Source organism: Pelobates fuscus, chromosome 3 (assembly GCF_036172605.1).
Source record: "Pelobates fuscus isolate aPelFus1 chromosome 3, aPelFus1.pri, whole genome shotgun sequence".
Lineage (NCBI taxonomy): Eukaryota > Metazoa > Chordata > Amphibia > Anura > Pelobatidae > Pelobates > Pelobates fuscus.
Genome location: NC_086319.1, coordinates 14,204,889 through 14,217,803, shown reverse-complemented (window position 1 = coordinate 14,217,803; position 12,915 = coordinate 14,204,889). Strand labels below are relative to the sequence as shown.

The 12,915-nt window shown below is 43.3% G+C and overlaps 1 protein-coding gene across 2 annotated transcripts in view; it reads right to left on the bottom strand.

Moving 5' to 3' along the window:
* The window catches only part of ARHGAP8 (Rho GTPase activating protein 8), a 62,248-nt gene that overhangs the window by 31,886 nt on the left and 17,447 nt on the right, over positions 1-12,915 (bottom strand). For both annotated transcript variants that reach the window (XM_063446726.1, XM_063446725.1), the window contains exons 2-3: positions 6,985-7,080; positions 3,865-4,002 (exon numbers count right to left, since the gene is read on the bottom strand). In XM_063446726.1, the coding sequence (XP_063302796.1) occupies positions 3,865-4,002; positions 6,985-7,021 (175 nt within the window). In that variant the 5' untranslated portion in view covers positions 7,022-7,080. The remainder of the gene's footprint in view (positions 1-3,864; positions 4,003-6,984; positions 7,081-12,915) is intronic.

Genomic DNA, 12,915 nt, shown 5'->3' with positions numbered 1-12,915 from the left:
TGCTCAGGGAGTGCAGGTTATAGAGAGCTGGAGAGATCATACTGCTCAGGGAGTGCAGGTTATAGAGAGCCGGAGAGAGCATACTGCTCAGGGAGTGCCGGTTATAGAGAGCTGGAGAGAGCGTACTGCTCAGGGAGTGCCGGTTATAGAGAGCCAGAGAGAGCGTACTGCTCAGGGAGTGCAGGTTAGAGAGAGCCAGGGAGAGCGTACTGCTCAGGGAGTGCAGGATATAGAGAGCTGGAGAGAGCGTACTGCTCAGGGAGTGCAGGTTATAGAGAGCCAGAGAGAGCGTACTGCTCAGGGAGTGCAGGTTATAGAGAGCCGGAGAGAGCGTACTGCTCAGGGAGTGCAGGATATAGAGAGCCAGAGAGAGCGTACTGCTCAGGGAGTGCAGGTTATAGAGAGCCGGAGAGAGCGTACTGCTCAGGGAGTGCAGGTTATAGAGAGTCAGAGAGAGCATACTGCTCAGGGAGTGAAGGTTATAGAGAGCCGGAGAGAGCATACTGCTCAGGGAGTGCAGGTTAAAGAGAGTCAGAGAGAGCATACTGCTCAGGGAGTGCAGGTTATAGAGAGCCGGAGAGAGCGTTCTGCTCAGGGAGTGCAGGTTATAGAGAGCCGGAGAGATCATACTGCTCAGGGAGTGCAGGTTATAGAGAGCCGGAGAGAGCATACTGCTCAGGGAGTGCCGGTTATAGAGAGCTGGAGAGAGCGTACTGCTCAGGGAGTGCAGGTTATAGAGAGCCAGAGAGAGCGTACTGCTCAGGGAGTGCAGGTTATAGAGAGCCGGAGAGAGCGTACTGCTCAGGGAGTGCAGGATATAGAGAGCCGGAGAGAGCGTACTGCTCAGGTAGTGCAGGTTATAGAGAGTCGGAGAGATCATACTGCTCAGGGAGTGCAGGTTATAGATAGCCAGAGAGAGCATACTGCTCAGGGAGTGCAGGTTATAGAGAGCCGGAGAGAGCGCACTGCTCAGGGAGTGCTGGTTATAGAGAGCTGGAGAGAGCGTACTGCTCAGGGAGTGCAGGTTATCGAGAGTCGGAGAGATTATACTGCTCAGGGAGTGCAGGTTATAGAGAGCCGGAGAGGGCGCACTGCTCAGGGAGTGCAGGTTACAGAGAGCTGGAGAGAGCGTACTGCTCAGGGAGTGCAGGTTATAGAGAGCCGGAGAGAGCATACTGCTCAGGGAGTGCAGGTTATAGAGAGCCAGAGAGATCATACTGCTCAGGGAGTGCAGGTTATAGAGAGCCGGAGAGAGCATACTGCTCAGAGAGTGCAGGTTATAGAGAGTCGGAGAGATCATTCTGCTCAGGGAGTGCAGGTTAGAGAGAGCTGGAGAGAGCGTACTGCTCAGGGAGTGCAGGATATAGAGAGCCGGAGAGAGCGTACTGCTCAGGGAGTGCAGGTTAGAGAGAGCTGGAGAGAGCGTACTGCTCAGGGAGTGCAGGATATAGAGAGCCGGAGAGAGCGTACTGCTCAGGGAGTGCAGGTTAGAGAGAGCTGGAGAGCGTACTGCTCAGGGAGTGCAGGTTAGAGAGAGCCAGAGAGAGCGTACTGCTCAGGGAGTGCAGGTTAGAGAGAGCTGGAGAGAGCGTACTGCTCAGGGAGTGCAGGATATAGAGAGCCGGAGAGAGCGTACTGCTCAGGGAGTGCAGGTTAGAGAGAGCTGGAGAGAGCGTACTGCTCAGGGAGTGCAGGATATAGAGAGCCGGAGAGAGCGTACTGCTCAGGGAGTGCAGGTTAGAGAGAGCTGGAGAGAGCGTACTGCTCAGGGAGTGCAGGATATAGAGAGCCGGAGAGAGCGTACTGCTCAGGGAGTGCAGGTTAGAGAGAGCTGGAGAGCGTACTGCTCAGGGAGTGCAGGTTAGAGAGAGCCAGAGAGAGCGTACTGCTCAGGGAGTGCAGGTTAGAGAGAGCCAGGGAGAGCGTACTGCTCAGGGAGTGCAGGTTAGAGAGAGCCAGGGAGAGCGTACTGCTCAGGGAGTGCAGGTTATAGAGAGCTGGAGAGAGCGTACTGCTCAGGGAGTGCAGGTTATAGAGAGCCGGAGAGAGCGTACTGCTCAGGGAGTGCAGGTTATAGAGAGCCGGAGAGAGCGTACTGCTCAGGGAGTGCAGGATATAGAGAGCCGGAGAGAGCGTACTGCTCAGGGAGTGCAGGTTATAGAGAGTCAGAGAGAGCATACTGCTCAGGGAGTGAAGGTTATAGAGAGCCGGAGAGAGCATACTGCTCAGGGAGTGCAGGTTATAGAGAGCCGGAGAGAGCATACTGCTCAGGGAGTGCAGGTTATAGAGAGCCGGAGAGAGCGTTCTGCTCAGGGAGTGCAGGTTATAGAGAGCCGGAGAGATCATACTGCTCAGGTAGTGCAGGTTATAGAGAGCCGGAGAGAGCATACTGCTCAGGGAGTGCCGGTTATAGAGAGCTGGAGAGAGCGTACTGCTCAGGGAGTGCAGGTTATAGAGAGCCAGAGAGAGCGTACTGCTCAGGGAGTGCAGGTTATAGAGAGCCGGAGAGAGCGTACTGCTCAGGGAGTGCAGGATATAGAGAGCCGGAGAGAGCGTACTGCTCAGGGAGTGCAGGTTATAGAGAGTCGGAGAGATCATACTGCTCAGGGAGTGCAGGTTATAGAGAGCCAGAGAGAGCATACTGCTCAGGGAGTGCAGGTTATAGAGAGCCGGAGAGAGCGCACTGCTCAGGGAGTGCAGGTTATAGAGAGCTGGAGAGAGCGTACTGCTCAGGGAGTGCAGGTTATCGAGAGTCGGAGAGATTATACTGCTCAGGGAGTGCAGGTTATAGAGAGCCGGAGAGGGCGCACTGCTCAGGGAGTGCAGGTTATAGAGAGCTGGAGAGAGCGTACTGCTCAGGGAGTGCAGGTTATAGAGAGCCGGAGAGAGCATACTGCTCAGGGAGTGCAGGTTATAGAGAGCCAGAGAGATCATACTGCTCAGGGAGTGCAGGTTATAGAGAGCCGGAGAGAGCATACTGCTCAGAGAGTGCAGGTTATAGAGAGTCGGAGAGATCATTCTGCTCAGGGAGTGCAGGTTATAGAGAGCTGGAGAGAGCGCACTGCTCAGGGAGTGCAGGTTATAGAGAGCTGGAGAGATCATACTGCTCAGGGAGTGCAGGTTATAGAGAGCCGGAGAGAGCGTACTGCTCAGGGAGTGCAGGTTATAGAGAGCTGGAGAGATCATACTGCTCAGGGAGTGCAGGTTATAGAGAGTCGGAGAAACCGTTCTGCTCAGGGAGTGCAGGTGATAGAGAGTCGGAGAGACCGTTCTGCTTAGGGAGTGCAGGTTATAGAGAGCTGGAGAGAGCGTACTGCTCAGGGAGTGCAGGTTATAGAGAGCCGGAGAGAGCATACTGCTCAGGGAGTGCAGGTTATAGAGAGCCGGAGAGAGCGTACTGCTCAGGGAGTGCAGGTTATAGAGAGCTGGAGAGATCATACTGCTCAGGGAGTGCAGGTTATAGAGAGTCGGAGAAACCGTTCTGCTCAGGGAGTGCAGGTGATAGAGAGTCGGAGAGACCGTTCTGCTTAGGGAGTGCAGGCTATAGAGAGCTGGAGAGAGCGTACTGCTCAGGGAGTGCAGGTTATAGAGAGCTGGAGAGATCATACTGCTTAGGGAGTGCAGGTTATAGAGAGCCAGGGAGAGCATACTGCTCCGGGAGTGCAGGTTATAGAGAGCCAGGGAGAGCATACTGCATACTGTCACCAAGGAATTAGACCTCCTACTTCCTCCTCCTTGGAAAAAACTGTCCTCAACCCCTAAAAAACTTTATGTAGGTTGCTTGACCCATTACTGTGAAGAGGTACGAGGAAGTGATAGATAACTAAAGCAGATGTTGCATGTGGCCAGAGTTTAGTTACTTACCCGCTACGTGGATGATATCGTGGCGTGCAATGTCATAATATGGGTGGTTTAGATGAACCTCAGGGGTTTGCAATGGTCGATTCACTGCCGTTCCCTCGTGTCCCAAATGGACCAGGTCCTCCTCATCTTTCTGAAGTTCTAGATCAATCACGGAGAAAACACTTTAACTGGTGGAACGGTATGATTTGCGGTAATACATTAATCCATCAACACCTGACTGGTGCCACGTACAGGAAATATGAATATTTACTAAAAATCAATGTGTTCATCTCACACCTCCAATATTTCAGCTTTAGCTTACATTGATCAGAGGAAAACTGAAAAAATGATTTACTTCATGTTCATTTACTGGAGCAATCCATGATTGGAAGACTCTGAGTGTGGTTACATATTGGTGATGTTATAACAATGACTGTTACACATTGTTTAACCCCTTCGCTACCGATAAATGATTAGCATAACATGTATATGAGGCAAGGGATGCAGAGCTAGCATAAACGGAACACAGCATATTAGTGAATAGATTGCTTTGCGGGTAAAAATGATGTCAATTTACACAATTTCCATTTTTCATTTATTCGTTTATCCTTTATAAATAATTTGGGAAACGAAAAGCGCTCGACAATATGCAGTGTCCTTTAACAAAAAGGAAATGTTTCTCACATTAAGCAGGTGTGACACAAATCTAGAACTGGCTTGCTTATAGTTATTTGTAAGGACCCTGAAGGCATTAATAGCAATAGAATTTACTAAACATAGCAACAAGATGTAAACAATAAAACAAAAACATTAGAGCTCAATGCCCACATACAGTAAATACAGTTAAATCTGATATTTCTAAAATAAAGGTATTTAAAATGGCTATTGAAATGTTTCAATCTCTGGAATGCTAATGTAATGCTGACAGTGAAATGGTAGAGTCAATTCAATCCTCACCCCCTTCCCATGAGGGGATGATATGACCCATTGGAATAGTATGACCTATTGAAACCTCCTGTACTGTTCGGAAGCAGGAGGTGAGCTTAGATGTGAACAACTTTATATTAATTATATCAGTGACTAGCAGAAAGGGTAGGCAACCATCGAAATTTTAGATGTTATTGACTTCAGCTCCCCGGATGCTTTGCGAGCATATTGGCTGTAAGAGCATCATCGGACATGTAGTCTACAACATCTGAAGTAGCAAAGGTTACCTACCCCTGCTCTACAGGTCAGTAATCATAACTAGAGTATAAATGAGGGTGAGTGAAGTATTGTGGACTAGGTTTTATACTGCGAAATGCATGAAAATAAGAGTTTATACTCAAATTTGGTATTAAAGGGGTTATTTTAAGTCAACTAGTAATATATTAAATTATTACAAAGCATTATTACCCAAAAGGTGCATGAGATAAGACAGTAAGTCCTGATTTAATTCCAGCTGATCATGTTTATCGTCAGTTTGTCAGATTCTGAAAAGCCATTTAATATTATGGATCGCATTAATTACATCCGACTTATTTGGAACTAATTAATATTGGTTTGAATATCAAATCCAAATGCTATATTTTAACCCCTTAAGGACCAAACTTCTGGAATAAAAGGGAATCATGACATATCACACATGTCACGTGTCCTTAAGGGGTTAAATTAGAAATTTTTCATTTGGTGATTCAATTCCATATATCGGGGACATAATCCTTTATATACAGGATCACAAAAAAAAAACAATAATAATAATAATAATAATAATAATAATAATGATAAAGATATTCGACAAAAAAAGGTTACATAAAATGAGCCGGTGGATGCCAGTATAACATGAGATAATAACAGGACTGGTTTTCTGGAGTTATTTCATACAGATTGTTTTTATTTCAGATTTTACACAGTTTACGTGAAGTTCTGTTTCCAGTATTTATATATTAGCTTTAACCCATTTGTGTCTGGATTGCATTTGCCCAATAAAAGGAAATAATCAATAAGCTCATAAATAAGTTTGAAATAAATTTCACATTTACAGATATGAAATAGGGAGCTCAGAAACTGTTAAATTATAAAACCATAGGGTCCACTTTATTGCACATAAATCATTGAAACAGAAATTACAATCTGTCACTTTAAAGGAGGCCTAGGACTGCTCGGACATGGTAAAGCAGTGTTAATATGTTATATTTATCTGATTTATGTGCAATAAAATACACGCTATACTTTTATAATTTAACCATTTTTATATTTCATATCTTCAGATTAGACCCCAGTATAACTTGAGCAGCCAAGACAGTGTGTTTCTGTGTATTTAGAATGCTTTTAAGGTTTAGTTTGAAGCTCGGTTGATACATAGATTAAAGGAACACCATAGCGTTAGCAATTCAAATGTGAATTCCTAACGCTATTGTGCCCTGTTGTCAGTTTAGATCACCGGCCCCTACCTGCAGGGATTTAAAAAAAAAAAAGGCTATTATCTTTACCGTTATTCCCTTACAGCACTGATCTCTGCAGGAAAGAACCATCTCCTTGCCTGAGATCATCAATTTCAATATTAGTAAAGCATGCGCCAGACACCCAGACCACTTAATTGAGATGAAATCCAGTCTGGGTGCCTATAGTGTCCCTTTAATCTCCTACTCCCCATCTAAGGTATTGTTAGTCTCATTAATGGAACAGATTGGGTAGTGTCTAAATCTTGGACTGTTGGTTCCTTGAAGGCTGGGCTTTGGGACCACTGTTTTACTCTACTATATTAAAAAAGGGTTAGGGATAGGGTTAGGATTAGATTCCGGTCATCATTCCCTTAATTTTACCTCCCTCCTCTGTTTTGCCACTTTTCAGAAATCCGAAGCACTTCAGTACTTCCGAAATTTGGCACTTCGGCAATTCGGCTTGGTACTTCCGAAATTCGGCACTTCGGCACTTTAAATTCGGCCGAATTTCGGCGATTGGGACATTCGTATGCCTCCAAATGTCCGAATCGCTGAAATTCGGCCGAATTTAAATGCACATTTCTACAATATAGCTTAATTTAAAAAAAAAAAAACATCTCGTATTTAGAAGAATAAAGGTTATGAAATTGGAAGTGTTAGAAAACAAAACATCTCAAAGAAAAAAATGAACAATATTTAATCATACGGCTCCAAATACCTATTTCTGCTAACTGCTCGAAATCTACTGCGTGCATCGCCGGGAAATTGGAAGCAATAGTTCCACGTCTGCTCCAGAGGTTGATCTGCGCCCGAGCTGGAAACAAAAAAGTGAAACTAATTTTTATCGCCAGGATTTTCTCATACAGAACCTTAGAGCAAAAGGAAATGATTTGCATAAAGTGGACCCTGTATTGTGATTTAATTACTCCTACATGCGCACTGCTCCCGTTACAGTCAATAGTGAGCACCCCAAAACCTAGAAAGAGAGGATGCAAAGAGCTCTTTGAAATAAATATTTATAATCTTGAGCTATAGATTCAGAAGTGGCAGGTAATGCGTTGTGCTTGTATACATTATACACATCAACATACCCACAGCTATTTCCCTTTCTTCATAAAGACTCACTGAGCGGTAGAACAGCATACGTTCTGCCAACATGTTTAAATATAAATTACATATGGGACAACGACGGGGCAGTTACATCCTCGAGGGTTTGATCCTCAGTCTTCACGTTCCCCACCCCTTCCTATTCATTAATTAATTTTAGCCATCCAATCCTGCATTTCAAATTTGATTTCATGTGGTTAATTCATACTTTGACTCATCTGTAAAACATTGAATAAATAGCTAACCCCTTAACTTTAAAAATATACAAATCACTATTTAGTAGATATACCCCAAATGAATACATGCATACTGTAGCGGAATTCTGTAGCGCTGTACAATGGGTGGACTAACAAACATGTAATTGTAACCAGACAAGTTTGACGCACAGGAACAGAGGGGTTGTGGGCCCTGCTCAATGAGCTTACATGCTAGAGGGAGTGGGATAAAGGGGCACAAAACGTAAGGGAAGTATTAGGGAAGTAGATTGGTAGAATAGTATTTAATGAAGACTTAGTGTGTTTTTTTTTGGAGCCATTAACAGTTTCATTGATATACTTTTGTGAAAAAGTGGGTTTTTAATGATTTTTTTTTGCAGGAGTGGAGATTGGGTGAGTGTCTAACGGAAGAGGGAACGGATTTCCACAGGGACGGCGCAGCCCTATAGAAGTCTTGGATACGAGCATCAGAGATGGGAGTACGGACAGAGGATAGATGCAGGTCTTCGGCAGTGTGTAGGGGCCTAGATGGGACATACTTGTGTATTAAGGAGGATAAATAGGTGGGAGTAGAATTATGTTGAGATTTGAAAGCAAGAGCCAGCATGGTGGAGCTCATAGTAGCCCCATTAAGGGAGACAGAAACGGGAGTAGAAACACTTGAGGGAGGAAAGACCAAAAGTTCTATTTTGGACACGTTGAGCTTAAGGAAGTGGGCAGCCATCCAGTTAGAAATAGCAGAGAGATTTTCTTAGTTTTTTGCGACTATCCTACTAGGCGACCTCGTCAGCGGGGCTGGGGATGGGTGAGGTACCCAAGCGGTGCACGGGTTATACGACTACGTATGTTCGATTTTTAAATAGCGTACCTTATGTGCTGCAGCCATTCATGTTTCTTGATTTTATATTTACGCAAAAATTGGTGGGACACCATAAATTCGTATGGACTTTCATGGCCAACGTGTGAACGTTATCTACGAGGCCGCCAAAGACTTATATATCACTCTATTCAATGTGTTTCATTTATATCTTGGCTCATGACTCTGTCCACTCTGATTTGCATTTATCATTCTCTGTTGAATATGGTGTTTGACCTTGTCATAAATAAAGAATTAAAAAAAAAAAAAGAAATAGCAGAGAGGCAGTCAGAGACACTAGTCAAGAGGGACGGGGAGAGATCAGGGGAGGACAGGTAGATTTGTGTGTCATCCGCATAGAAATGATATTGGAAGCCAAAGGAGCTGATGAGTTTACCAAGTGAGGCAGTATAGATAGAGAACAGTAGGGGACCAAGGACTGAACCTTGGGGGACACCAACAGAGAGAGGTTGGGAGGAAGAGGCAGAGCCAAAGAACGAGACACAAAAAGAGCACTGGGTGAGGTAGGAGGAGCACCAGGAGAGAGCAATATGTTGTAGACCAAGATGTTTAGTCCTAACCTCAACATCTGAGGAAAGGGATTTAGGGGTGATCATTTATGATGAATTAAAGGTAGGCAGACAATGTAATAGAGCAGCAGGAAATGCTAGCAGAATGCTTGGTTGTATAGGGAGAGGTATTAGCAGTAGGAAGAGGGAAGTGCTCATGCCATTGTACAGAACACCGCTGAGACCTCACTTGGAGTATTGTACGCAGTACTGGAGACCGTATCTTCAGAAGGATATTGATCCTTTAGAGAGAGTTCAGAGAAGGGCTACTAAACTGGTTCATGGATTGCAGGATAAAACTTACCAGGAAAGGTTAAAGGATCTTAACATGTATAGCTTGGAGGAAAGACGAGACAGGGGGATATGATAGAAACATTTAAATACATAAAGGGAATCAACACAGTATAAGTTGTTTCAGTGCTTAGAGAGCCTCCATTGCCCGTCCGTGGAACTGGGTGCCTCCATTTTGTCTACTTTTCAATCATCATAGAAATGTTGATTTTTTTTTACCATTGAACATAGTAAGCAGAAGAATAGAAACCAAAACAATGTCTCTGTTCCTGTCCTCATTTGCATTGCATGCCCTGCTTGTGCCTGAACTGGACTGGACTGTAATGTCACGTGTTTACATTTTAAATATACATTGTAAAAGAAATTAGAACATCAGGTTGATACACGTTTTAGGCAACTTTCAACAATTTATTCAGTGACCGTTCTGTCTGAAAGGCTGTTTTCTCAAACAATTTCAGTAGAATACAAATGTTACATGACTTGTGGTTTTTTCATTTTACGTTTTTTGGTTTTTTTTCAAAACTTTCTCCCAATTTTAGCTTTGGTTTAAAAAGAAAAAGTGTCAGCCGTATAAAAAGGCGAAAAAAAGTTAAAACAAATCAAATTCTAAGAGTTCAAAGCTTCCAATTTGCATTTGGTTAAATAAAGGGCTGTCTAAATCAGGTTTCCATGGCAACTGTGTTTATTTCACCAGATTCACAGTCCAATCAGTCGTTTGGTATTTATGATCTCGATCCTTACTTGGAGCGAATCCATTGAGGACAGATATTTTTTTTTTTGCTATTTATTTTATCCCTTAACAAACGTGTATACCATAAGGACATGAGCGTTCACGCACACCATAAGACTAATCTGTTTTCTGTTTTGCTTGTAATCCACATACAGCGTTAATGAATGCTTGGTTTGTATCGTGCTAAATTAGCACTCAAATAGAAATTCACCCTCCCGGGATCGTATTCTCTGAACCTTACACTAGCAGAGAGATTTCGTTAAAAGTGGTTAGTGTTTTAATTAAATTAACCTGACATGTTAATGGACAAAGGGCTGCTACACTGTGACTAGCGATTCTAATTACAGTATAATACTCAGCAGGGATTTATCAGTACTCTATAAATTCTATTTTTTGGAAAAAAATGTGAAAAAAAGTACAGAACTGACAAAATTACTGAATGTAATTTGTTTTAGACATGGATTTATTGAGCTGCTTTGAAATCTTCTTTGAGGAGGAAGAAAATAAACATGAAATGATTCAATAATTTTTCTGTATACAATGTTAATTTCTCCTGTTTGTAGAAAGATGTGGGTCTGCTCACTTGGCTTAGTTGGATTCTCGCTGGATATCGCGAGACTAGATCGGTGTTCAAGTCAGCGAATCACTCAGACGGCCACTAGAGGTGCTTCCACGCTCTGCACTGATTCAATAGATCTCTATGAGGACATGTCGATTTTGGCAGCGTGGCATTTTGCCGCGCATGTGCAATAGCCTCCCAATGCTTTTTTATGGAAAGGCATTGGATTGGCTGAGATTGTCAAATTTGATGATCTCAGCCAAGGCGGAGTAGGGCGGAGAACGCCGAGGCAAGACCGGTGCAGCGCTGGTAAAAAGGTGAGTAAATGAACGTTTTAACAAGCAAGATGGGGCCTGGGACCAAAAATTAGTTTTTTCAACTATAGAGTTAGGAATACATGTTTATATTCCTGACATTATAGCGATCCTTTAAAGGGACGCTATAATCACCCAGACCACTTCATCATAATGTCTGGGTGCAGTGGCCCTGTCCTTTCAAATCTGCAAAGTAAAGCTTTGTAGAAACGTTAATGCTTACATCGTAGGTTTAAACACAACGTTAGTGACTGTCTTCCTAACAGCCCCTGGAGCCGTCTAACCAATTGCAATTAAAGAATTGCATAATTATGAAAAAATACACAATTAAATAGATGCATGTTTTCATTGGGGTAATAGCTACTAAATAGTGATTTTATTTGGGGGGGGGATTTGGGCAGTGGATTGACCCTTTAAAAATCCTCAAAGTGACAGTTGTCCTTCAAAGTTAATTTCTCCCCAGCAGTAGTTAACAGCCACGGCGGATCCGTGACATGGCTCAGTCTGCACTGCGTAGGGACTTTTACCTTTCAAGGCTCCTTTTATTAGTGGACCCCAATCCATGGTTAGTTGTCCAGATGGGCGCGGAATTACAATCACTAAGCTCCATGCTGAACTAGAACAATAAATACCTTTTTTTCGTTTGTGTGTCTGAGATCCAAGGTTTAATTTCTACTAGCTGAGCCCAAAACTGTCAGCAACATCTCAGCTGTGCTTGTGCTTGCTACGGGTGACACATGATGCACAAAAATAATATCATCACACTTAATATTACATTTCAGCACAAAGGGGGCGACCTTTAATATAACTGTGCGCTAGATGACAGCTTTTCTGCACAGTTCTACCTCTGCGGCGATCACAAGTACAACATATCAATCCGATAAAGCAGGTTTTTTTCCTGACAGATTATTTCATGTTTTTTCTCCCAAATACCAGAGTTTGTGGGATATTCGATTCTCTGAGCGCTCATTAACTCATTATAAACTAAGGTAGATCTGCACACACAGAGCATTGCATCCACAGATTTATATATATATATATATATATATATATATATATATATATAGTGATGTCCCGAACGGTTCGCAGGCGAATAGTTCCTGGCGAACATAGCTTATTCGCTATAACATATGCGATGTTCGGTCTGCCCCCTATTCGTCATCATTGAGTAAACTTTTACCCTGTACCTCACAGTCAGCAGACACATTCCAGCCAATCAGCAGCAGACCATCCCTCCAAGACCCTCCCACCTCCTAGACAGCATTCAATTTAGATTAATTCTGAAGCTGCATTCTTTTTTTTTTTTCTGTGTTTGTGTTTATTATACATTATCCCCCATAGCCAGTAACCTGTGTTTATTATACATTATCCACCCATAGCCAGTAACCTGTGTTTATTATACATTATCCACCCATAGCCAGTAACCTGTGTTTATTATACATTATCCTCCATAGCCAGTAACCTGTGTTTATTATACATTATCCTCCCATAGCCAGTAACCTGTGTTTATTATACATTATCCTCCCATAGCCAGTAACCTGTTTATTATACATTATCCTCCATAGCCAGTGACCTGTGTTTATTATACATTATCCACCCATAGCCAGTAACCTGTGTTTATTATACATTATCGCCCCCACAGCCAGTAACCTGTGTTTATTATACATTATCCTCCCATAGCCAGTAACCTGTTTATTATACATTATCTTCCCCATAGCCAGTAACCTATGTTTATTATACATTATCCTCCCATAGCCAGTAACCTGTGTTTATTATACATTGTCCTCCCATAGCCAGTAACCTGTGCTTATTATACATTATCCCTCCCATAGCCAGTAACATGTGTTTATTATACATTGTCCCCCCCATAGCCAGTAACCTGTGCTTATTATACATTATCTAGTTTGTTGCAAAATTGGAAGCGCTTCAGACTGGGTTTTTTGCCTTCTTTTGGATCAACAGCAAAAGCATATGTGAGGAAGGCTGAACTTGATGGACGCAAGTCTCT